Source organism: Microcaecilia unicolor, chromosome 14 (assembly GCF_901765095.1).
Source record: "Microcaecilia unicolor chromosome 14, aMicUni1.1, whole genome shotgun sequence".
Lineage (NCBI taxonomy): Eukaryota > Metazoa > Chordata > Amphibia > Gymnophiona > Siphonopidae > Microcaecilia > Microcaecilia unicolor.
The window spans coordinates 3309702-3336653 of NC_044044.1; the positions used below are offsets into that span (position 1 = coordinate 3309702).

At 43.1% G+C, this 26952-nt stretch overlaps 1 protein-coding gene across 1 annotated transcript in view; it reads left to right on the top strand.

Moving 5' to 3' along the window:
• Positions 1-26952, top strand: part of LOC115458148 (transmembrane protease serine 9-like) — a 109011-nt gene that overhangs the window by 26357 nt on the left and 55702 nt on the right. The window contains exon 3 of the mRNA XM_030188001.1: positions 14340-14599. Coding sequence (XP_030043861.1) covers positions 14340-14599 — 260 coding nt within the window. The remainder of the gene's footprint in view (positions 1-14339; positions 14600-26952) is intronic.

Sequence of the window (26952 nt, forward strand, 5' to 3'; positions counted from 1 at the left end):
TGGTTAGGTGTCAGGAAGCTATTTAAGTGGAAAGGAGAGGCTTCTGCCCGCTTAAATTGCTTTGAATATCGGCCTCATAACAGCCATTCCTCTTAGAGCAGCAAGCAGCTCCCTGGAACGTCCAAACTCTGATGTGGATGTCATATTGAAAATGCACCTCTAAATATCTTTAATCCTGCAAATAATTTGAATTATAATTTGGTAGGTGCTACTCCTATTTTTCCTAGTTTGTTTCTTCATGTTACAACATCTCAACTTCAGTTAATTGTTCACCCCTCCCTTCTTGTGGACTATGGGCCTGGATTAAAATTTATCCTTTTGCTTGTTTCTTTTATTCTCCAGGCATAATTTCTGTACAGAGTTTATCTTTGTGATATATACTGTAAATTTCTATAAAGAAAAAAGAAAAATATGAAGCTAAAAACCACCACATGATGAAAAAATATTTTACCCTAATACAAACCACTAAGGGCCAGGTTCAGTTACTGGCTAAGATCCAAGCATACAGCACCTGGTGACGGTATAGGTTTTCCTCTTGGTGAACAGAGACAGAATGCTGCTGGGGTGGTACGAGTGCCAGTTGGTGACCAGAAGGTCTATGCTGAAAGAAAAGCACTCCTTTGGCTGGGATATCCCTGGAACGCACAGGGAAACAACTCTGGACCTCTGCCTGGTATAGGTGCTAATATGGACATCATGCTGAAACAGCTCAAAGTGTCATATATTAAAGACATACAGTGCATTCCATTTAAGTGCACATCGGATAAGAGCATGCTCTGATTAATTGCATGCCGTACTTCGGTCCCGTTTTTGGCACCATCAATTTCTATGGGGACAAACTTCGTTTTAGCGCACCACTGATAAGTGCAAGATTCGCTTATATGCATGGTTCAAAACTGCTCCTCCGCAGGAAAGACTCCGCATAAGCGCGCGCATGGAATATGGAAGCCGATTGGCGCGTGACAACCGAGATGTCAAATTTGCCGCCTCTTTAACTGCCCCAGGCAGATTAGGGGAAAGAATGTTGTTGGAGCATGCACCGGGGTCGTCGTTTTCGCGGCGATGGAACTGTAAGACTTTAACACTGGCTGAACGAATAGAAGTTCTTAAAAAATTAGAAAACAAAGAAAGTCAAGCATCTATTGCTAAAGAATATGGTGTCAATCCCAGTCAAATTTCACGTGTCTTGAAGCAGAAAGACCAGCTTCTGGAAGACTGGCAAAACAATACAAATCCACAACGGAAACGAAAACGTGCGGGAAAAGCTGAGGAGGTAGAAGATGCTCTTCTTCGGTGGTTTTCTCGAGTCAGGAGCAGACAGTTTCCTGTCAGTGTTCCACTGCTTATGGAGAAAGCTAACCAGCTAGCTGAAAGTCTTGGACTAACTGAATTCAAAGCCACTGTTGGATGGTTGGAAAGATGGAAGGAGAGGAACAGCATAAAATTTAAGAAACAGCATGGTGAGAAACAAGACGCTGATAACTTTGGTGCTGAAAATTGGGTTGTTTCAGTTCTTCTTACCATCTTTAACGAGTTTGCACCTCGTGACATTTTCAATGCTGACGAAAATGGTCTCTACTGGCGAGCAATTCCTGATGGAACACTTGCATTCAAACATGCTGAAACTACTGGAGGTAAAACATCAAAGGACCGACTGACGATCCTCTTTTGCTGCAATATGGATGGGAGTGAGAAGTTGGAACCCCTCGTCATTGGAAAGAGCAAGCAGCCCCGTTGCTTGAAGAAAGTTAAGCGACTTCCTGTGTCATACGAAGCTAATGCAAATTCGTGGATGACTGGAGAAATTTGGAAGCAGTGGCTAAAGAAGTTAGACACTAGAATGCGGGCACAAAAGCGTCAGATTTTGCTGCTTTGTGATAATTGTGCTGCACATAGGGATGATGTCAGACTGTCTAACGTCAAGGTGGTCTTCCTGCCACCAAACACTACCTCTCTGATCCAACCTCTGGATCAGGGCATAATAGCCAACTTCAAACAACATTATCAGGCTCTTGTGCTACGTCGTCTGCTTCCCTGCTTTATTCTTTGGTGCTGTTTGGAGCACTTCTGCCTTGCTTTGGTTCGTGCCTGTATGCCTTGTCTTGGTCCCTCTAGGGTTTGTCTGCCTTGTCTGTCTTGTGTTGTTTCTCTAGTCCCCTCTGCCTTTACCTTCAGTCCCTGTTTAATCAAGCTTGTTGCTGTATCCTGTTACCTGAGGGAGTACCCTCAGTCCTGAGTCCTGATTCTTGGTCCCTGTTTAGTCAAGCTTGCTTTAGAGTCCTAGACCCTGTGTGAGTTCCTGTATCCTATAAGTCCTGCTGGCTGCCCGCACCTAGGGGCTCAACCCCTAGGGAACGGCGGCCAAGCACAGGTGCTTTCCTATGAAGCCTCAACACTGTCTGAGGGGATGAGGTGTTCTGTGTATAGGACACTGTTCCTTGGGTTCCTCTGTACTCTCTGTGAGGGAAGAGGGGTCAGATGGTGCAGACATTGCAGATGACACTTCCTTCTTACGAACGGATATAGGTTTCTTGAACGGTTTAACTGGTTTCCGTTTCAAGAACTGGCTTGATTCAGGAGATTCCACCATGAACCAGGGGTCATTTCTTCTTTTAGCTATATCGCTTATGAATTTCGTGAAGACACTGAAAGGAGGATATTTCCCTTGATTCTCTATCTTGTATTGAGTGCCAATTACTGACCACTTTCCCCTTAGGTCATATGGTAGCTTTCCTAAGATGTTCTTGGTGCCCCGAAGTGCGTCTAGCTGGCTGAGGTTAGGAAAGCTGTTCTCAGCTTTGACTGCTTCTAGCTCGTGAAGGAGGTTTCCCAACTCTTGCAGCTTGTGGTTGTCTTTCCCAGATATTGTCGGAAATCTATCCAACCTATTGAACAGTGAATTCTCTATAGCTTTTGGGCTGCCATAGTATTCTTCAAGCCTTTCCCACATCTCTTGTAACCCTTTTGACGGGTTATTCAAGTATGAATGCTTCAACTCTTCCACACGTATGGCTGTTTCCTTTCCCAGCCAGTGTAACATCATGTTCATCTCCTGCTTGGGAGTAAGCCTCATGCCCTCTAAGGCGTCCTTGAAGTCTGATTTCCATGCCCTGTAACGTTCTGGCCGACCATTGAACTGGGTAAGACCTGAGCCTCCCAGGTCCTTACGTGCTAGATACCTTACTAACTCGTCTCTTGTTGAGGTTTCAGGTTGAGCAACTGAAGCCACTGCAAAATGACCAACCTTATCTTCTGTGGGACTTGAAGTAGAATGTGAACACCTTACAGGTTCTTGCTTGCTTGAAGACTGCATATCTGGTGTTCCTGTGGGTAATGATGGCTCAACTTCTCTTTGCCTTTGGCTCTCACGTAACCCTGAAGCTCGTGGCTGAAGTGAAGAGTTTACTTCATTGGTCGCTCTCAGGATGTGAGCTGTTGGTAGTGCTTCAGAGCGTTCATGAACATGTAAGTTGGTTTGGTGAAAGTTGGCTTCCAAGGCATGTTGGCTTCCTTTCCTTGGGTGGCATTCCCACAGATGAAACTAGCCGAAGGACTCCTCTGAGTCAGATTGTTCCAATTTCCTGGTAAATGATGGAGTGTGTGTCATCATGTAAGCTTTGATTCTTAAGGCAGGTTCCTCCGAGGCAAAGAAGCTAAGTCATTTGTTTCCATCAATTTTCACCGCAGCTTCTTCGGGGACATTAGCCTTCGCCTGTAGTCCAGCAATTTCTTTGTCTTGCTGGAGCACTTCTATCATGATGGCCAACTCAGCCTTTCGACGTGCTGCCTCAGCTTCTCTACACGCTGCCTCAGCTTCCATCTCTGCCCTTTGTAACTTCAGGGTGGTTTCTTTGTCACTGTGGCGACGGCGAGCCTTGGCCATTTCCACCATAGCCTGCGCCTGCAGTGCTGCCGAGCTAGCTGTCGATTGGCTGGAGTGGTTTGTAGCCCTTGACCAGGAGGATCTTAAACTCTTGGATGTATACTTAGATGAGTTAGAGCACTGGGAGACACTATCTTGCGGATCTACAATTACAGACTCTAATTCCTTAATAGCCTTGACCACTTCTGCTTTGCACCTTTGATCTATGGCTTCTTGAAGTTCCTTTTCCATAAGACTCTGTTCAGTATTTGTCTCATCTAAGAGCTGGCAATACTCTGTTGCCTTTTGCTGATAGCGTGCATAGCTGATCTTTATTGATGATAGACGGGCTTCCTTGTCTGCCCCTGCCTTTGAAGCATTAGACATGTTCTCCTCCACTTCTGCCCTTAGCTTGTTCAATTTCTTGCTCTACCCTTCCTGTTTGACTTGATACATTTCCAGGGCTTTCTGAGTTAACTTGCGAGTTCTTCTCTCTCTGATCCCTTGCTGGGCCTGAAGAGAAAGGGTGTTCCCCTTATCTGCACTGCTTTCTGGCTGCTCTTGCATCTCTGGAGCAGGGGGCACTATATCTGGTGCGGTCTGTTCAGCCTTGAAATGTGCCATCCTGTGATTGCTTATTTAACTGGATTAGGTGAAGAAGCAGCTCTTATATGACAGGAAGGTAGAGGGACAGAGATTACTTTGAAGAAACTGTGCTGAGCCCTACTTGCTTGCAGCTGCTTCTATCTGTCTACACAGACTTAAGGATAGAGACTGCCTCTCAGCTGCTAAATTCAGTAGTGAATCAAGTTTCAATGGCAAGTGATGATCAGAGGAGAAGGGAGGGGAAGGAGTAGCTCTTAGTTAAAACACCTCCCTTATTCTATCTCTTAACCCTACCCACACCCAGTGAACTAACATTTTTTAGTGCGCCTGTAATAAAGACTTTTTTTTTTGCCGAAAATGGACATACAGCAAAATCAAAATTGACACGCATCCATTTTGGGTCTGAGACCTTACCGCCAGCCATTGACCTAGCGGTAAAGAATCTGGGTGGTAATGACCTACGTGTGTCAAATGCCACTTGGCGCTTGTCCATTACATGTGCCCGAAAATAAAAATATTTTTCAGACGTGCATATTGGACGCACGCCAAAAATGAAATTACCGCAAGTGCCACATGGTAGTTGGGCAGTAACTCCATTTTGACGCGCGTTGGGCGCATGTAGACGCTTACGCGGCTTAGAAAAAGGGCCCCTTAGCGATAAAACATACAGAATTCCACCAGTAGGTATATTCCAATTTAAAGGAGTTTTTCCAATGTTGTAGTATCAATTTTATTTCTGTGTGCAACAATTTAAGCAACAATTTAGAGCTATGTACATCTGTTGTGTGAGACTGAGCTTGTGCTCCTATCACAATGATAGCATACATCAGTGGTTCATCTAATTGTATATTATTTTACATATTATTGTCCGTGTGGAAGATCAAAATTGTTTTAGATGAATACAATCAAAAATGGTGTGTCTTGAAGTTCCAAGTTCTACATGACATAATCAGCATTTATTATTGCCATTTTTACTAAATTTTGCTATTTTTGAAGAATTAAATGGGCTCTATGTAAAAAAAAAAAAAAGTAAATGGATTGTGTCATAGAAGCAGATCGAGAAAACTTGAATAACAAAGGCCATAATAGCTTCCAATTATCAATATCTAAGTTTATGTTCAATTCTTTATTCCAATTATCTTCAGATTTAGTGAATGTAGTGTATTTCCAAGATTGGAACATTTTGTACCAATTAGATGCAGATTTACAGTTTTTAGAAATTGTACGACATAACTCCCAAGAACTTGGATGTTCATTACATAATGTTTTAATATTCAGTTTGGTAGCTATACAATGTTTGAGTTGTATCCATTTAAAGTATTGGTTATTAGGTAAATTATAACTTTTAACTATATCATCAAAAGTGTGCTAGGCAGATTTATTTATTAATTGGTCAACCGAGATTATGCCAGAGTGCCTCCATGTTTTCCAATCTGTCATTTTTCCAATTGATTTGGAACAAAGAGTTATTCCATATTGGTACATGATAGGTTCCCAGCCATGGTATTTGCATATATTGTTCAATTTCTGCGAAAACACTTTGAGTAGATTGTATGATAATATTAGGTTTCCCTTTATTTCTATTTGTTATAGGTAGGTATTTCAATGGGGCGTCCTCACACCAAGTAGATTCTATTTTCCACCCTAATGGAGTATCCATTTCTGAATGAGCTGTAATCCATAATGCAGATTATCTCATTATAAATGCATGATGGTAGTCCTAGAAGCTGGGAAAATTCACTCCTCCATAATTCCTAGGAGTTTTAAGTTTTTTTAAGGCTATTCGAGGAGTCTTGTTAGCCCAGAAGAATTGTGCTAGAATTTGCTCTATTTTTTAATATACATTAATAGGAAACATTACTGGTAGCATGATTAATATGTAGATAACTTTAGGAACTATCATCATTTTTATTGTATCTAATCTCCCCACCAAGATAATCTTAATGGGAATCATTTTGTTGTTAATTCAGTGGTTTTCTTAATAAGATAATCAGTATTGAATTTTAGTTGTCTTCTCATGTGATGCCAAAGATTATTCACAAATATTTTATAGACTTAGGATTCCATATAAAGCCATGTGTGTTTGCTATTTCTTTTTCCTCTGGGCAATTAAGGGGTAAAATTTCTGTCTTGGATTTGTTAAATTTATACTAGATATTACAGAATATTCATTGATAATTGTCAAAATCTCAGGGATGGAGGAAGGTGTGGTATACAGGAGTATATCGTCAGCATATGCCGATACTTTAGCTATTATCTTACCTATCTTAATTCCATCTATCTTTGGGGATGTCTTTATGGTCTATAGTTTTGTATGAATAAAGGATCCTTGTCTGGTTTTTGGGAGTATTATTATATTAGCTTCTGTGAATGTACCTCTAATATTACTGGATTCAATAAGATATGAAAAAAAAAAGAATTCAAAATAGGTGCAAGCTTTTGTATAAAAGCTTTGCAAAATTCAACTGTTAGTCCATCAGGCCCAGGGGATTTTTTTTGGTGCCATTTTTTAAAATGTAATTTTAATTTCTTTTACAGTTATCTGCTTCGTTAGTAGAGAATTATCTTCTTCTTCCAAAATGGGATGGTCTAGGTTTTCGAGAAATGATGAATTACTAAGATTGTCAGATATTTCAGACTTATATAGGGATGTGTAAAAATGTCTACAACATTCAACAATTATTTCTGATTTAGATTGTACCATATTATTACTATCTAAAATAGCCGATATATTTTTCTTTTTGGCTTTGGATTTTAGATATTGTGCTAGTAAATGTCCACATTTATTATTATCAGAATAATATGTAGCTGACTCCAAAAAATGGATTCACTAGCTTTTTTTTACTAAGTATTGAATTATATTGGAATCTGGTTTTGTTCAGTTGATTTAAGATATGCATATCTGTTGAGTTGGATTGATGAAGTAATTCCAAAGATTTAATAGAATTTCATGTTTTTATTTCTTTAACAATTTTCTTACGTTGAGAAGCAGAGTAGGATATTATGAGGGGCATAATCGAACGCGAACACCCATCTCCATGGCCGTCTATCTCCGTGGACGGGACCGCGAAGGGGCGGGACAGACCATATTTTCGAAAAAGATGGGTGTCTATCTTTTGTTTCGATAATACGGTTTGTGCCGGGCAAATGCATCGCATTTGGGCAGATTTGAGCTGGGCGGTATCGGTTTTCAGCAATAATGGAAACCGAAGGCGCCCAGCTCAAAAACAAACAAATCCAAGGCATTTGGTCGTGGGAGGGGCCAGGATTCGTAGTGCACTGGTCCCCCTCACATGCCAGGACACCAACCGGGCACCCTAGGGAGCACTTGTAACAATGAAAATTTTTTTTAAATACCTCCCACGTCCATAGCTCCCTTCCCTTGGGTGCTGAGCCCCCCAAATCCCTCCCAAAACTCACTGCCCACAACTCTACACCATTACCATACCACTTATGGCTGAAGGGGGGCACCTAGATGTGGGTACAGTGGGTTTTGGGGGCGGTTTGGAGCGCTCCCATTTACCAGCACAAGTGTAACAGGTGGGGGGGGGGGGGATAGGCCTGGGTCCACCTGCCTGAAGTCCACTGCACCCACTTACAACTGCTCCAGAGACCTGCATATTGCTGTGATGGAGCTGGGTATGATATTTGAGGCTCGCATACAGGCTGGCAAAAAAAGTTTTTAAAGTTCTTTTTTTTTGGTGGGAGGGGGTTAGTGACCACTGGGGGAGTCAGGGGAGGTCATCCCCAATTCCCTCCGGTGGTCATCTGGGCAGTTGGGGCACATTTTGGGGACTTGTTCATGAAAAAAAGGGTCCAGAAAAAGTGACCCAAATTCTTGCTTCTGGCGCCCTTCTTTTTTCCATTATTGGCCGAGCGCACCCATCTCTCCTCGGCTGATAAACACGCCCCAGTCCCGCCTTCACCATGCCTCTGACATGCCCCCGTCAACTTTGTCCATTCCCGCGACAGCTGCAGTTGGAGACGCCCAAAATCGGCTTTCGATTATACCGATTTGGGCGCCCATGAGAGAAAGGCGCCCATCTCCCGATTTGGGTCAAAATATGGGCGTCTTTCTCTTTCGAAAATAAACCTGTATGACACCTCTGGTGTATGCTTTGAAGGAATCCCATAATGTGATCCAATTTGTGTTGTCTGGCTTATTGAATTGAAAAAACTCATCAATTGCCTTTTCAATGGTGGGTTTAAAGTCAGAGTTATCTACTAATGATGCATTAAATCTCCATATTTTGTTAACTGTTATGTTTGTAGTTATGTTGAGAGTTATAGATATGGGTGCATGATCTGATAAACATATTGTACCAATATTTGAGTTTGATACTGAACTAAGTAAAGATTTATTAATTAAAAAGAAATCCAATTGTGAATATTAGTTGTGTGGATTAGAGTAAAAGGTATATTCATGTTCTAGTTTATGTTGATACCTCCATATATCAATCAATGAAAGCTGTTTAATGATGTCATGAAGAGTGTTCCATGATTTTATACATTTCTATGATATAGCCGACTTCCTATCTATAGCTGGATACAGCACTAGATTAAAGTCCCCTCCAATTATACATTTGCTTGAACTTACTTGAATACATAGATCAGCAATTATTTTAAAGAAGCCTGGATTATCTATTTTGGAGCATATATGTTAATAAGCGATAAATATATGTAATTGATTTTTATATTAACTTTAACCCATCTTCCACGGGAGTCTGCCAAATGTGAAAGGATACTGATATCAGATCTTTTTCTTATAAGTGTTGCTACTCCATTTCTTCTCCCATCTGCTGGAGAGAAAATGGGAGGGTGAGACCAAACGGTTTTAAGTTTAGCAGACTCACTTGTGGATAGGTGGGTTTCCTGTAGAAAAAGAATGTTAGGTAAATCTGTATTTAAGCTGGTACTCACCTCGCAATACAATAAGAATAAATTTACCACCATCAACACACCTAAACTAAATCTACCAGTTTCGGACACCCTGAAAATCCTCGGAGTCACCATTGATCGACATCTAACACTTGAGAACCATGCAAATAACATAACCAAAAAGATGTTTCATTCAATGTGGAAACTAAAAAGAGTTAGACCATTTTTTCCAAGGATTGTCTTCCGCAATCTGGTACAATCACTGGTACTCAGTCATCTGGACTATTGTAACTCACTCTACGCTGGCTGTAAAGAGCAAATACTCAAAAAACTCCAGACAGCTCAGAATATGGCAGCCAGACTAATATTTCGCACACCAAAATACGAAAGCGTGAAACCCTTACGAGAAAAACTACACTGGCTCCCACTACAAGAACGCATCACGTTCAAACTTTGCACTTTAGTCCATAAAATCATCCATGGTAACGCCCCAGCCTACATGTCAGATCTAATAGAACTACCACCCAGGAACGCAAAAAAATCTTCTCGTATACCCCTCATTCTTCATCCTCCCAAATGTAAGGGTTTGAAATACAAATCTATGCATGCATCTACCTTTTCCTTTACGAGCACGCAGCTCTGGAATGCGCTGCCACGCAACTTGAAAACGGTTTATGAACTGACCAATTTCCGCAAACTATTAAAAACATATCTCTTCGACAAGATATATAACAAAGATCAACATGTGTAACTGTATAATCTTTTGAACTTCTAGCACTGTCTTATAATGTCTTTGCTTTCTAGCACTGTCTTATAATGTCTTTTGCTTTAACACCATTATATAATTCATCACCATGTAACACAAACTTTCTGTAAACCTAATGTATATGCACTCTTATTTCCAGTACCCATGATGCATTGTAAGCCACATTGAGCCTGCAAAGAGGTGGGATAATGTGGGATACAAAAGCAATAAATAAATAAATAAATAAATAAATAAATAAGCTGGTTAATATTTTCCTCCTCTTGATTGGATTGTTAAAACCTTTAACATTTAGAGAAATAATCTTTAAGCTCATCTTTCCATGTAGTAATGATATGATCAGTTGGCTGTAGTGATGTTGATATTGCATTTATAAATACCCTGAGCAGAATGGTAATATGTACAGTACACCAGATGAAAACGCCTCTAGACACAAATGTGTTAACATAACTTACCATCATGCTGATCTTTGACAATTGCATGACAGTAAAGAAAAAATATGGGAACACCCACTCCGCCCTGGCACCTCTGAATATTGGCAGATAAAGCAGTTCTCTGAATAATGGCAACCACTATACCGATACGTGCTTTTGAATATCCAGCCCAAAATGTTATTCCCCCCCCCCCTGCAGATGTAGAATCTGTTTAGGCCCTTAAACTTGTTGGAATATGACATAATACAAAACTAGCTTACATGTCGGATCACAAATGAGTTCTGGATCCCGACACCTCCACTACCCCAGTTGCAAAGGACTTAAATATAAATCAATGTATGCATCTAGCTTCTCCTACATCAGCTCGCAACTGTGGAATGCACTACCAAAGGCCTTAAAAACAATGCATGACTTAACAGCCTTCCGGAAGTTACTAAAGACCAACCTATTTGAGAAGACGTATCATATTGTGCCATCATAAATGACCTAACATCAAAACTCTATTAGAACCAGATAAAACCGTATTCTGTATACCTGATTGCATCAATCAATGTCACTAATGAACATTAATGCATTACCCCCTATCTCTTATGCCTGTAATGAACTGTTTATCCAACCTACTTTATAATTTACTTTAACATTTATGAACTTTAATGTAACACTACTTTGTATTTCTCATTCCGGAAATGGCGATCGCCATTACGGCATAATGTAAGCCACATTGAACCTGCAAAAAGGTGGGATACAAATGCAGCAAATAAATAAATAAATGGAATATATTCCAAGAACCAGTGGTGTTCTGGTTTCAAGTAGTTGCTTGTCTTCTAGTTACACTTCAGTAAAGAAGGGCTTCCCCTGATTCTCTACTCCTTACTACCCTCCCCAGCTATTCTTTTTGTTGCTGCCACTGCTGGACTATATCCAAGAGATGTTTTGATTCCATCCCTTCCGTTGTCATCACTGGCCAACCTGAAAAGACCACAGTAGAGCCAACAGCACCTCCAAAGGGGTTTCCCACTTGGAGAACAATCAGATATGGGTAATGTTTGTTATATCAGGTGCCAAGAGGTAACTGAACACAAACAGGTCCCATGGGATAGAAGGAACAGACCAAGAAGCAGGAATAAAGTTTGACCGCGCTTTCCCACTCATGGCAGGCTCAATGCGGCTTACATGGGGCAATGGAGGGTTAAGTGACTTGCCCAGAGTCACAAGGAGCTGCCTGGGCCTGAAGTGGGAATCAAACTCAGTTCCTCAGGACCGAAATCCACCACCTTAAACACTAGGCTAAAGTGAGACTCCACTGGGTTGAGTTGTATGAGTGTGCCTGTGAGGTGACATTGGCGCACATGTGCGCACGCCTGGAAATGCCGGCTTGTGCCAGGAGAAGGAGAGGCCTTGTTTGGGGCTGTTTCGGCTTCAAGAAAAGCCACAGATAGAGAGAACATGAGAGAAAAGTCTGGGGAAGGCTCCTGGTTGTTGGGAAGTGCCATTTTTCAGAGTGGGCAAGACTGAAATACGGGCCATGTGTTGGAGACCACTGACATAGTTCTTTAGCAGGACTTCTCAGTTCATTTGCAAAACTTCTTTTGACCATTTTTCTGACTGCTTGAGGGCTGCAATGGACAACTATGTGGGCCGCATGTTGGAGACCACTGCACTAGAGGGAAGGATGAAAAGAAATATCTATAAGGACTAGGGTCTCTGAAAATGACCAGTAAGGTCAAAAGTTGTACCTTGGGCTGAGACACTATACCAAGCAGGTCTTAAGAAGACTGGAGGGAATGAGTCACATTCAACATTTAGCCTTTAAGAACAGAGATTATATGCACTAGCAGGGAAGTTGCTGCTTGTGTCAGTTTATAGGTTGTTAGTACATTACAAAACAAAATGTAAACATGCACACGGGGCAGAATAATTAGTTTCCTCCCTTGATCTAAATACCTCTGGGAAAGCCTCCTCCTAATTTGCATTGTTAGTTGAATATTTTTACTGCTGTAATTGCCTATTGTTCATGTCTGATCTATTCTTACTGTACACCGCCTTGAGTGAATTCCTTCAGAAAGGTGGTAAATAAATCCTAATAAAATAAATAAATAAATAAATAAATAAATAATGCATCTAAAAAGCTCAGGTATTGTAGAACCCCTAACTTACTTTTATCTGGGTTAAGGGTGGGCAATTTGTAGACAGTCCTTTTACCTGTATGTATTACTACTTGCCTGGGGTAAAGGGTTGTTAAAATTGTCTTTCCCCAGCTTGCAAGTCAAAAACAGGGCAGATTAGCAGATTATAAAGGGAGATTAACAGGCAGAACAGATTTAAAGATTGAATCTTCAAATTTTTAATCAAAAATTAGAAATTTAGGCATACCAGTTGCATACCTCTGTGGATCACAGAAGATCAATTAACAGTAATGAATCTTGTAGTTTGCTTATTTTAGTCACCTGTAGTCTATGATGCCAGCTGCTAGACTTTATATGTTGTGAACTCAGATAGCAGTGTTAGTGACCTTGGAACACAAAGACTACATACATGGGGGTAATGTTGTATCAAGAGTGCCTACACAAGGAAGTCACATTGGTGCATATGTTGCCTTTGTAAAATAGCTGACCTAAAAGCTCCTACAAAATATTTCACCTGCTCTGAGGTAGGTGTAAGTTTGCATGCTTTTTAAATAATATATCTGAATAAATATCTACACACCAACCATTCTCCTTTCCTGTATATTGCAGAAAAGTAAGTGTTACCCTATTTTTCGGACTATAAGGCACACTTTTTTCCCCCAAAATTTGGGAGGAACATGTGGGTGCGTCTTATAGTCCTAATGTAGCGAACCTGCTCGCTGTGTGTGTGTGTGGGGGGGCAGGGTCAGTCTTAGGCCGAGGCGAGCGTTGTGACCGCATAGGGCCCTGTGCTCAAAGGGGCCCCGTGCGGCGCTCCTCAACTCCACCCAGTGCTTTTTTTGTGAGGTCCGGCTCACCTGCCCGCTCCCTTCCGTTCGTGCACTCATGCTCCCTGTTTTGAAATCTTTAATTTACCCGAAGTCGCGGTGAACCAGCAGTAAAAGCAGCAGGCAGGCTCGCCTTCTCATTGCTTCCCTTTCTGCTCAGCGTGTCCCACCTTCCTCTAATGTAACTTCCTTTCCACGAGGGCGGGACGCGCTGAGAGGGAAGGGAAGCAACGAGGAGGCAAGCCTGCCTGCCTGCTGCTTTTACTTGCTGCTGGTTCGCCGGGACTTCAGGTATGTAAATTAAAGATTCCAAGGCAGGGAGCACGGTTGCACGAACGGAAAGTCGGTGAGCTGAAGGCGGACAGGCAGGTGGGCGGGGGTTTGAACGAATTGCTGGACATGGGGAGGGGAGGAGAATTGCTGGACATGGAGGGGAGGGGAGGACAGGGGAGAGAGGAGAATTGTTGGACATGGATGGCAGGGGAGGACAAATTCCACTGCAGAGCCACACAGGTTGTGCAAAACTGTTATCCCCATTCAAGAGTGTTGCACAACCTGTGGTCCTCCAGCAGATCTCCGCCACACTTTTTGCTTCAAAATTGTTTTTCCTATTTTCCGCCTCTAAAACCTAGGTGCGTCTTATAGTCCGAAAAATACGGTATGTTTTCTGAGTGCCCACTTTATGTGTATATAGGCAGGGAAAATTTTATGAATCATTCTTTATTCTCAAGTCACTTATAAAATTACCCTTGAAACAGTCAGAAATTATATCACTGTTGAAGGCTGGTTGCTGGACAGATAGATCTTTGGTCTGACCCAGTATTCCAGTTCTTCTTTTCTCAGTTTCAAATTTAAGGACTTGAGAGTTGAGGCAGGAGTGACAACCCTCCGGAAGATAAAGACTATGTCAAAGGTGAGAAAGGTCATCACTCACAAGCGGTACAACAAGAAGAACCTCGACAATGACATTGCTCTGCTGCTGCTCTCCACCCCGATGCTCCTCAACACCTTGAAGATGCCCATCTGCCTCCCACCTCCAAGAGAATTCAACAATGGAGACTGGAGGACATGCTACGTGACTGGGTGGAGCACGACTGTTGCTGGTGAGTGCATCATATGCTAGTAATAATATGTAATGAGACTATGGCTCAACTTAGGGAAACGTAAAGAGGAAGCTTAACATATCCTATGAGGCTTTTAACAAGGAGTCAGCTGAGAGGCTAAAACTTGCAGTGAAAGAAATAGTGTCTTGTTTGGTCTTATGTGTTGTTTTGATGTTACTGTCTTTGTTTTTCTATTGTGTGTTAGGTATTTTATGTTAAGCTTTATTTTGTTTTTGTAAACCACCATGATACTCCATTAGTGGCGGTAGACCAACTTTTTAAAATAAATAAATAAAGAGATAAATAAATATTGGAAGACAGTTGGATTCTCTGCAGATTGTGATCATTAATTATCCAAACGGGCTGGTTGGTGGCTCAGTGGCAATGCAGTACAATACCATAATGATAGTATCCAGTTCAGTTTTTAAACCATATCTTCCACTATCCAGGTTGGAATAGGATGCAGCAGAAGGAGCATTCATAACCCCTTGCAAGGAAGGAAGTCATGGTCACTGCTCAAGGGTGACAAGTGGAGGCTTGCTGGTGGCATAAATCCTTAAAAAAATTTGATGCCATTTATTTGCATAATTGTTTTGCATGTATGACATATGGGGTAATTTTATAAAGCTTTTCCTCAGGTAAAGCCTGTTGTTCACGCAGAAAATGTTTTTTCTAAAATCATAAATAGTATAGGCATGGAAAGTTTGTGCCAACTTTTACATGATATGAGGGGGGGCATTATCTTGTTAAGCTTGTTAAATTATGTGCATTGTTATAGAATCTGCTCTGCTTTTGGTGCACTATATAGAATCTGGGGGACTATGCCTAAAAATGCCCACCCTCATATCATGTAAAAGTTGGCACAAACCTTTCCATGCAGTGACTTGCTCAGGGTCACAAGGAGCTGCAGTGGAAATCAAACCTAGTTCCCCAGGTTCTCAATCCAAATGACTGCCGAGAATGCAGTGGAAGGTCCCGACAGCCATTTTCTGGTTGGAACCAGCACGGGCAGAGGACTTGCTCCTGCCCGTGTTTGTTCCAATTGCAAAATGGCTGCTGAGACTTCCCATGGCAGTTTCACAAGACTTATGGATTGGATTGTAGCAGCGCATGAGGCAGGAATGAGAGGGGTCCATTCCTGCTCCTGAAAAGACAATTAGACCACCAGAGTCACTTCAAGGGAGCAGCAGCAAGGGGCCGGAATGAGTGTGGTTTGTTCTTGCCCCTGAAAAGACTACTAGACTACCAGGGCTTCACTTCACTAAGGTAGGCCAGAGGAGGGTCTATGGGTGGTTGGATGGGAAGGGGGGGGGCACAGTAGAGCAATTGTGGGGGTGGGAGCAGAGGTTCGGTTTCGGCTGAAAATTCACAGACATTTTTGTCTGAAACCCGAACCTGGATTTCGGGTTGGTTTTGGTGCCAAATCTGAAACCTAAACTGAAATTCAGTCAGCTTCTATTTAAAACTGTATATGCTGTTGCATCCTCTAATCTAATCCTGCCCAGGAAACACCATTATACAATGCAAATAAGATCATGTGCATTATAGAACAATATCAGGCTTATTTTCGAAAGAGAAGGGCGCCCATCTCGCGACACAAATCGGGAGATGGGCATCCTTCTCCCAGGGTCGCCCAAATCGGTATAATTGAAAGCCGATTTTGGGCACCTGCAACTGCTTTCCATTGCGGGGATGACCAAAGTTCAGGAGGGCGTGTCGGAGGCGTAGCGAAGGCGGGACTTGGGCATGCCTAACACATGGGCGTCCTTGGCCGATAATGGAAAAAAGAAGGGTATTCCTGACGAACACTTGGCCGACTTTACTTGATCCATTTTTTCTTGCGACCAAGCCTCAAAAAGGTGCCTGAACTGACCAGATGACCACCGGAGGGAATGGGGAATGACCACTGGAGGGAATGGGGAATGACCTCCCCTTATTCCCCCAGTGGTTACTAACCCCCTCCCACCCTAAAAAAAACTTTACAAATATTTTTTGCCAGCCTCAAATGTCATACCTAGCTCCCTGACAGCAGTATGCAGGTCTCTGGAGCAGTTTTAGTGGGTGCTGCGCACTTCAGGCAGGTGGGCCCAGGCCCATCCCCCCTACCTGTTACACTTGTGGTGGTAAATGTGAGCCCTTCAAAACCCACCAGAAGCCCACTGTACCCACATGTAGGTGCTCCCCTTCACCCCTTAGGGCTATGGTAGTGTTGTACAGTTGTGGGGAGTGGGTTTTGGGGAGCTCAGCACCCAAGGTGTTACCGGATATGATTTAAATGTTCTTAATATCCATTAAAAATGTTACAAAATTGTCACAGTCCTAATATGATATTTAAGAACAAAGAGCAGGGAAATATTTTAAGAGCACTCGCTAAAATTTCTCCACCAGTTGCTGACTAAAGCAACAATAATTACAATTGCAATGAATTAAATATTATCTCTGTTGAAATGCAGTGTCCTGCATTTCCAGATTTAAAGGTATGCACTCAGGACACAAAGAGACTATATTTTTAGCTTCAAGAGGGTTTATTTAATATATTGCAAACGAGAGATAGCTTTTAAAAGGATCTTAGAACAGAAGAATTTGTGCTTAGGAAACAACACAACAGACTTAAATCACAAGTTACTTACAAGTCCATGTTATGGCAGCTGAGAGAGAAAAAGTCTTTTGGAAAAGTTCTATTATTCAGCTGAGTGATGAGCCAGGTGGCAGAGGTGGTAGCAGGAGGCTGGACATCCTCCCAGCTTCTGCAGAGATAGGTCTGGAGGATTGCAGCTGAAGAGAGAATCTCTGTTGTGTGGAACACTTCTTCCTTTTATATTCTTAGTTTGCAGGGAGAAATGAGTGCATGCCCTGGATCATTTGCTTCCTGGTTTGTACTGGACTCTGGGTATTTGCAAAGCATTATGGTCCTGGTTTCATTGGCTGGTGTGTAGTTGTAACATGATAAGTCTGCATATGTGTGTGCTGGGTCCTTTGCGGAGTTGCCAGGGTTGCGGTCTTCCCGCAACACTGGGCGGCTTCTCTTGCAGCAGTTGTGGCAAAATTTTGGTGGCTGCGGGGTGCGGGTTTGGGCTCTTCTCTGTGGCCGCTGTGTGCTTTTTTTTCCGGGGCTTCTATTGGTCCAATTTGGTCCAATAGAAGCTTTCCCTGGGCTTCTATTGGTCCAATTTGGTCCAATAGAAGCTTTTCAGGGGCGTGTCGACGTCAGGGACGGGGTTGACGTCAGGGGTGACACGAGAGGCGGGGTTTGTGACGTGGAAGGCGGGGTTTGTGACGCGGGAGGCGGGGGTTTGTGGCGCTGGAGGCGGGGTTTCTGATGTGAGAGGCGGGGTTTGTGACGTGGGGGGGCAGGGTTTGATTTTGGGCGTTTTTGGGCGGGTTTTAGGCTGATTTTGGGCTGGGAAAATTTTTCACATCTGACAACCTTGGTCCTTTGTAGCCAGCAAGCAGGCAAAATGTTTTTATGGCTTCCTGTTGGTTTATTGCAAGCACCCTAGCAGAGTTTCCTAGTAACTCTTGGGTCTGCTTTTCTGCTCTTTGATCCTTTGCTGTGTTGATATTTACACCTACAATGGTTTTGATCAGTAGTCTTTTGTTGAGGGGAGGAAGGGGGGAGATGAAAGCCAGACCATAAAGCCAGACCAGTTTCTTTGCTGCAGTCCTTTTAAAAGCTGCATTTTTATATTGGTATATTTGATTCAGTATAACCTGCTCAATAATTCTGACACCATGTTACAAAGGTAAGGGAGCTATGCACCTGGGAGCAATTTGTGAAGTCCACTGCAGTGCCCCCTAGGGTGCCCAGTTTTTGTCCTGGCATGTCAGGGGTACCAGTGCACTACGAATGCTGGCTCATCCCACAACCAAAGGGCTTGCATTTGGTCATTTCTGAGATGGGCATCCTCGGTTTCCATTATCGCCGAAAACCGGGGACGACCATCTCTAAGGTCAACCTAAATGTTGAGATTTGGGTGTTCCCGACCATATTATCGAAACGAAAGGTGGACGCCCATCTTGTTTCGATAATACGGGTTTCCCCGCCCCTTCACCGGGACGTCCTGCGAGGACGTCCTCAGGAAAACTTGGGTGCCCCGTTCGATTATGCCCCTCCACGTGTAGTTTACCCACACTGAGGGTCGATTTTTAACAGGAGGATTAAAAATGTAAAAAGTGCCTATTTTATAAAGGCAACTTAGGTACCTGTACACCTTTATAAAATAATGTCCTTAGGAGTGCACAAATTCCCCCACACAAATTTACACCTCCTTGAAAGAAGGTGTAAAGTTTTGCATCTGCTTATGCATGATTTTGCACATTTTAATAAAATATGCATCTCTTTCCCTACATGACCCAAACAATGCTCCTGGGAACACCAAAGAAGGTGCATTCTTTTTGGTGCCAATTTTTTTTTTACTTGCTTTTCTACCTGTAAAATAGGCTTTACACCTGGGAATAACTTTATAAAATTATCTGCACTTTGTGTCAGTGATTTTTGAAACACCAAGTTTCAAATTTACTTAGATAAATAGGCATCTAGCAGATGAATTGCTTTTCAAAATTATTCTCTGTGGGGGTAAGTTTATAACTGCATGCACGTTTGAAAAGTATGCACCTAGTTTTCTCTAGTATGCACCTAGTTTTCAGCTTTTCAAAGTTAAAATATACATTTACTTCTGTTTTGAAAATAGCCCAGAAAAAATATCCACTCAATATTCAGAAATGTAATGAGAGCCACGATAACCGCTTAAAAATAATCAACTCTTTATAAAGGCAGTTAATAACGCCAAATAAATAAATAAATAACACCAACTATATCTAGGATCACATTTTAAGATCCAGAACTTGTTTGGTTATTTCTCTCAATACTTCCGATTAGTTGTCCGAAAATATAGCTGCATAAATAAACCTAACCTCGAAATCAAATATCAAACAGTAATGAACTATGTAAGAGATGACATGACCAAACTTTTCGTTAACGCACAGCCAACATGCCAAAACTGGGACAAGTACCGAAGTAGCCAAGGAGTTCCGTACCCCTGTACATGGGCGCAGATGGCTTGGTGCCCGGGTATGATTCTCCATGTCTCTGGGTACTATCTGGAGTATGGTAGCATGCATAAAACCGGGTATAGGAGTTCTTATAAGAGGTTACATGCAGGATACAGTAGAACCTGCTTGCTTTCCTGCTATTGCTGGGTACCTGGTCAAAATAGCCCCGACAAAATAGACCTGACAAAAAAGCTCCAAACTAAAAAAGCTCCTGACATAATAGCCCCTGACATAACAGCCACTGTCAAAACGGCCTGCCCACAATATAACCCTTGACAAGTTAGCCCCCCCCGACAGTGGCGTTCCTAGGGGGGCTGGCACCCGGGGCAGATCGCCGATGCGCCCCGCCCCCCCGGGTGCAGCGCTCCCCCGATGCCACATGGACCCCCCCCGGCGAAAGGACACCCCCGCGAAAGAACCCCCTCCCCCCCGCCGGGTGCACGCCGCCGGGGGGGGGGGGGGGGTGCCGCGCGCGCCTTTCCTCTGTTGTTCGATGCTTCTTCTCTGCCCCGGAACAGGAAGTAACCTGTTCCGGGGCAGAGAAGAAACATCAAACAACGGAGGGCAGGCGTGCGCGGCACCCCCCCGGCGGCGTGCACCCGGGGCGGACCGCCCCCACCGCCCCCCCCCTAGGAACGCCACTGCCCCCCGACAAAAGGGCCCGATCAGGCTGCCCAGAATATGAGACTGCATTTTTTTTCCTAATAATCTTACCTTGCCAAACAGGATAAGGATGGTAAGACTATGAAAATGATGACAATATTGTTTTATTTTTAATTAGCATGTTGATGAAAGAATAGTTTCTTTAAATAGCAGAACAGAGCATGAATACCAGTTTGTAGCTATAAAATTTTGTTTATTTATATATGCTTTATGCAATTGAATGCTGGTAGGAGGCTTTTTCAGTGAACATTTCATTTGTAGTTTATTATATTTTTTGTGATGTGTTATTTTTTCTTAGGGGGCTGTTTTGTTAAGGGGGCTATTTTGTGTAGTGGCTATTTTGTCAAGGGTTGTTTTGTGGGAGGGGCCATTTTGTCAAGGGCTATTTTGTTAGGGTGTGAAATGTCAAGGGTTATTTTGTTACAAGGCTGTTTTGTCAGGGCTTTTTTGTCGGGGATATTTTGTCAGGGCTGTTATGACTGGGTGCCATTATCATGACAGCACATAAAGAAAAAATGGCACGTCCTATGCAAAGCTACAAAGAAAAGACAGGCTGACAATATGAAGGTCCCACTCTGAGAATAGCAGCCACTAAGTTTCTTTGAACTGAGGATCCTGGAAACTGTGGAGCAGGTTGCCATAGAGGAAGTGGTAGGACAAGATAGTTCTCAGCCACCAGAGCCTGGTAAGTAATGTCCCCTTTTGTTTCTCAATGTAATCCTTTTCACACTCAATGGATATTGTGCATACGCTATCTGATGGCCAGTTAATGATCTCCACAAGCTTACATATCAGGGTAGAATCTGAGCTTGTGGTTAACTTATGGCAGTGGCGTAGGAAGGAGGGGGGGCGGTGGGGCGGTCCGCCCCAGGTGCACGTTGCTGGGGAGGGGGGGGTGGTGTCGGCTCCGCTGGTTCCCTGCTCCCTCTGCCCTGGAACAGGTTACTTCCTGTTCCGAGGCAGAGAGAGCAAGGAACCAGCAGAGCCGACGCAGCTCCCAGCGACGTGCACTCGGGGGCGGATCGGCCCTCTCGCCCGCCCCTCGCTTCCTAATTGAAGTAAGAATGTGCTCCGGGGGGGGAGGGTGTGCTCTGGAGCGGGGAGGGTGCGTGCCGAGGGGGGGGGGGGCGCCGTGCTGCACCCGGGGGGGGGGGGGGGGGGGTGCGCAGCGGAGACCCGCCCCGGGTGTCAGCCGCCCTCGCTACAGCACTGACTTATGGTGTGGGTGTGATATGTGCCATGTGCTATGCGGTCCTGGTACAGCATAGCACATGGCACATATCACATGCACACCATAGGTGACTGGGCTGACTGGATGGACTGTTCAGGTCTTTATCTACCGTCACTTACTATGGATGTCATAGCGATGCTAAACTTATCTACCTGTGTGGCTAATTTGCCATTACCAATTAGAAGGTAACCCCTTAATTATTTGCCCAGATTGTGTTTTTATCCACAGAGTATACTTGGAAAAAAATATGTAAGTGGGAACATATGTCTCAGGGTTGGCCAGGTATCGACATGCGTTGTCCATCTTTGGCCAAACTACAGCTCATTAGTGACATATAATTCATTCTGAGTGTGGCCCATGTAGAGCTAGAAGAACCAGAGAGAACTTATTTGATGGATTAGTATGCAGAGGTGGGTCACAGATATCACAAAGAGCCTTCAAGTAGGGGACGTCTCAACTTTATTGATCAGACCTGACACGGTCCATGTTTCGGCATGAAACGCCTGCATCAGAGATCTAGGTAAATTGACATGAATAGAAAACATAATCAAAATTACAAAGGTGAATATAATCGTGAACCATTAAAATGAAAAATAAAAACATCCGTAAAATGGCATAAGCATTCATTAAAAGGCAGAACTAACAAACATAAAAAAATAAATAATAATTAGATAATTAAACCACATTACTGTGCACATATAAAATATGGTCAAAAGACTTAAAATTACCACATTTGAAAGCACAGCATACTGTACCAGTATGTTTCTTCTAAATAAATTTTAAAGCATAAGTACATAAGTACATAAGTAGTGCCATACTGGGAAAGACCAAAGGTCCATCTAGCCGAGCATCCTGTCACCGACAGTGGCCAATCCAGGTCAAGGGCACCTGGCACGCTCCCTAAACGTAAAAACATTCCAGACAAGTTATACCTAAAAATGCGGAATTTTTCCAAGTCCATTTAATAGCGGTCTATGGACTTGTCCTTTAGGAATCTATCTAACCCCTTTTTAAACTCCGTCAAGCTAACCGCCCGTACCACGTTCTCCGGCAACGAATTCCAGAGTCTAATTACACGTTGGGTGAAGAAAAATTTTCTCCGATTCGTTTTAAATTTACCACACTGTAGCTTCAACTCATGCCCTCTAGTCCTAGTATTTTTGGATAGCGTGAACAGTCGCTTCACATCCACCCGATCCATTCCACTCATTATTTTATACACTTCTATCATATCTCCCCTCAGCCGTCTCTTCTCCAAGCTGAAAAGCCCTAGCCTTCTCAGCCTCTCTTCATAGGAAAGTCGTCCCATCCCCACTATCATTTTCGTCGCCCTTCGCTGTACCTTTTCCAATTCTACTATATCTTTTTTGAGATACGGAGACCAGTACTGAACACAATACTCCAGGTGCGGTCGCAAACATTTATGCACTTTTTTTGCACACTACACATCACGTCAGCACTATATTACGTTCGTTCAGCACACTTGCAGCAGCATGTTTTTACTGCGATTTTCATTTATCCATTAAAGTTTTTTTCTGCCATTTTTGCCCTTACTACCTTTTTCAAGACTAAAGTGCATAGTGAAAACGGATTATTGATACCCTTGGCGACAGCTACCTACATTAGGTTTGAAGTAGATGCAGCTTACATTTCATTCTCATATGTTGATGATGTTTCCTTATTAATTGATATGGTAATTTTTAATGTTTTGACCATGTTTATAATGATTCTGTTATTTATATGTGCACAGTAATGTGGTTTAATTGTTGATTATTTATGTTTGTTAGTTCTGCCTTTTAATGAATGCTAACACCATTTTCATCTTTTTATGGATGTTTTTATTTCTCATTTTAATGGTTCACAATTAATATATGGAGTGGAGGAGTGGCCTAGTGGTTAGATCTCCAATCTTGACATCCAGCCATGCCCATACAAGTCCCAGAAGGCATTGCAGGCAAGGAGCCAGGGGGTGAGATGAAGAACCCGGACTGGACTCCTAGCTGCAATAGGGGAAGATATGGGTGGAAGCTGGCAGGACGTGTAGATGGGCTGCCACTAGGGGGAAAGAGAGTTAGGAAACCCTGTGTGCAGGAGCTCATCATTAGTCTAATGCTCAACTCAGCTGGTATGGGTGTGGGGGAAGCTAATGGAAGGAGAATGATTGGTTGTGGTAGCAGAAGCCAGGGATTGATTAGGCAGGTGGGAAGGAGTCCCAGGGAAGAGAGAAGCAGTTGCAGGCTGAAAACCCTTGGGTAAGAGAGGTCCCTAAAGTACTGAAGCAGGCTGAAATCCCTTGGGTGTGAGGAAGTCCCAAAAGTATTTGCAGGTTGAAAATCCTTGGGTAAGGGAGGTCCCTAAAGTATTGAATTTACCAGTGAAGCTGATGTAGGGTGAAATCCCTTGGGTATGAGGAGTCCCTAAAGTATTGAACTCTCCTGAAGGTAAAGAGAGTAGAAGGTAGAAACTGTTGCTTTGTGACTGAACTGTGATGATGAACTGAAAGAACTGCTTCTATTTGGAATTGAACTACTGTTTATTGTGCACTGGATAAAGACCCCAGACTGGAGCTGACTGTGAGCCTGTATTGAATCCTGGTATATGCTGATAGCCTACTGCTTAAAGGGGACTATATGTCACACACGTTCAGGTGGCTTATATGTGCTTAAGATTGAAGGTGAATGCTGCTGTTGGAACTGTGTATCAGGTCTACTAGAAACCTGCATGGAATAAAGTCTTTAAGATTGAAGTTGCGGGTGGACATTTATTTCTTGATTGTACCAGGAGGCCTGTGGCTGGAGGAGATTGTTCTATCCTTGGCTGCACTTAGAGGTACCTGGTTACAGCGTCCATCTTTCGTTTCGAGAATACAGTTGGGGGCGCCCAAATCTGAACATTTAGGTCAACATTAGAGATGGGTGCCATCGGTTTTCGGCCATAATGGAAACCGATGGCACCCATCTCAAAAATGAACCAATCCAAGGCATTTGGTCATGGGAGGGGCCAGAATTCATACTGCACTGGTCCTCCTCACATGCCAAGGCACCAACCTTGCACCCTAGGGGGCACTACAGTGGACTTTGCAAATTGCTCCCGGTGGTCATCTGGTCAGTTGGGGCACTTTTTTGGGACTTGGACTTGAAAAAAAAGGGACCAAATAAAGTGGACCAAATTCTTGCCAGGGACACCCTTCTTTTTTCCATTATCGGCCGAGGGTGCCCATCTCTTAACCAAGCACTGGCACGCCTTCGCTACCCTTCCAACACGCCACCGGGAATTTCAGCCATCCCAGCAACGGAAAGCAGTTGGGGACGCCCAAAATCGGCTTTCGATTATGCCGATTTGGGCGCCCTTGAGAGAAGGACGCCCATTTCCCGATTTGTGTCGGAAGATGGGCGCCCTTCTCTTTTGAAAATGAGCTGGTTGGTATCATAATAGGGTTCAGATTGCTAACTCTAATCTCACACATTACCCTATGCTACTGTAACAGCAGCAACAGTGTACCATATATGCATTCCAGTTACTGTGCCCAAATCTGCTTGACCTCTCCACACATTCCCAACTACCTGTGATAATGCATATTGATGTACTGTGCCTTCCATCGAATAGCACCTGCTGTAAACGTGTGTAGGGGTATGTGGGACATAGCTGCTAGGTTCTCACAAGTGAATCTTTTTATCATCGAACCTCCCCTAAGACCAAATAGCTGTCAATGTGTATGCTAAGTTAAACATAAATATGCATTGCAATGGCACCTGATATATTTGTTCTCTCTTACAGTTGTCTTGCAATGCTGGCTGCCCTGACACACTTTAGCATTCCAAGTACACTATCTATGCAGATTTCATCCATCAACTGGGTGTGGTACATAAGTATTGCCATACTGGGAAACACCAAAGGTCCATCAAGCCCAGCATTCTGTTTCCAACAGTGGCCAATCCAGGTCACAAATACCTGGCAAGTTCCCAAAAAAGTACAAAACATTCTATACTGCTAATCCCAGAAATAGTGGATTCTCCCCCAAATCCATTTATTTATTTATTACATTTGTATCCCGTGCTTTCCTGCTCATCGCAGGCTTAATGCAGCTTACATAGTAACAAGAGAATACAATTTGTAGTATCAGAATCAACAAAGGAGGTATGTGGTAGGACAAATGAACAAGGGGTAAATGGGATAAAAGAGGTATGAGAGAAAGGATAGGGATAGGTAAGGACGTAGAGTGATAAAGAAGAGATAGGGGAAGAGTATGGAGGGTAAGAAGATTGATAGGAGGTAATTTCTAAGTCATTGTTGTTAATGATAAGATGAACCGGAAATGGATGGGTTGCTTATGTTTGCTTATGGTAGGTCAAGTCGTTCGGGTAAATCTGTTTGAATAGATGGGTTTTCAATAGTTTCCTAAAGGGAAGGTACTCACTAGTTGATCGAATGTATCTGGGTACAGCGTTCCAGAGTTGGGATCCCAGGTAGGGGAAGTTAGATGCATGATATGTTTTATACTTTAATAATGGTCTATGGACTTTTTCTTTAGGAAGCCGTCCAAACCTTTTTAAAACTCCGCTAAGCTAACCGCCTTTACCACATTCTCTGGCAACGAATTCCAGAGTTTAATTACCCGTTGAGTGAAGAAATATTTTCTCTGATTCGTTTTAAATTTACTACATTGTAGCTTCATCGCATGCCCCTTAGTCCTAGTATTTTTGGAAAGCGTAAACAGATGCTTCTCATCTACCCGTTCCACTCCACTCATTATTTTGTAGGCCTCTATCATATCTCCCCTCAGCTGCCATAACTGCCTCATCACTGGTATATGCCTCTGATGAGGCAATTATGGGCCACAGCTGGACCATGCATGTCTGTACACTGTGCAAAGATGAGGCATATATCCCCTGGTACCCATATTAGTACACAGCAAGAAATGTGCAGTAGAGCTATAGCATTATGGTTAGAGCAGCTGTTTTTGCACCAATCCAATACCTGAAAGGTTGTGCTATAGCCAAATGGTTAGAGCTGGCTACGAACCAACCCCGTATGTGAAAGAGTGCTGATTCAGGACCCAGTGTATCATTTTTGCTTTTTAAATTTCGGGGGGAGGGGGACCCTGCATTGACAGTAATACAAACTACTGTCCCCAAATGTGCAAGACCTCTGCTGATATCAAAAACATTTGGGTATGGTGGGTTGTATCACATCCTGTGCAGGGCTTACCTCACAACAAGAGAGAAAAAAAAATTCTGAGCTAACAAGCTAGAGAAAAAGTGGGACTTGAACCCACCACCTGAAGTTCCTAGGTTGGATTTTTTAGGCAGCTGCTTTAACTACTTAGTCCATAGTTCTAGTGTAACATCTTTTGAGCACCTCCACAGTCTCTTTCTTCCAGCCATCTTTGTACTCTGAAGCTGCAACC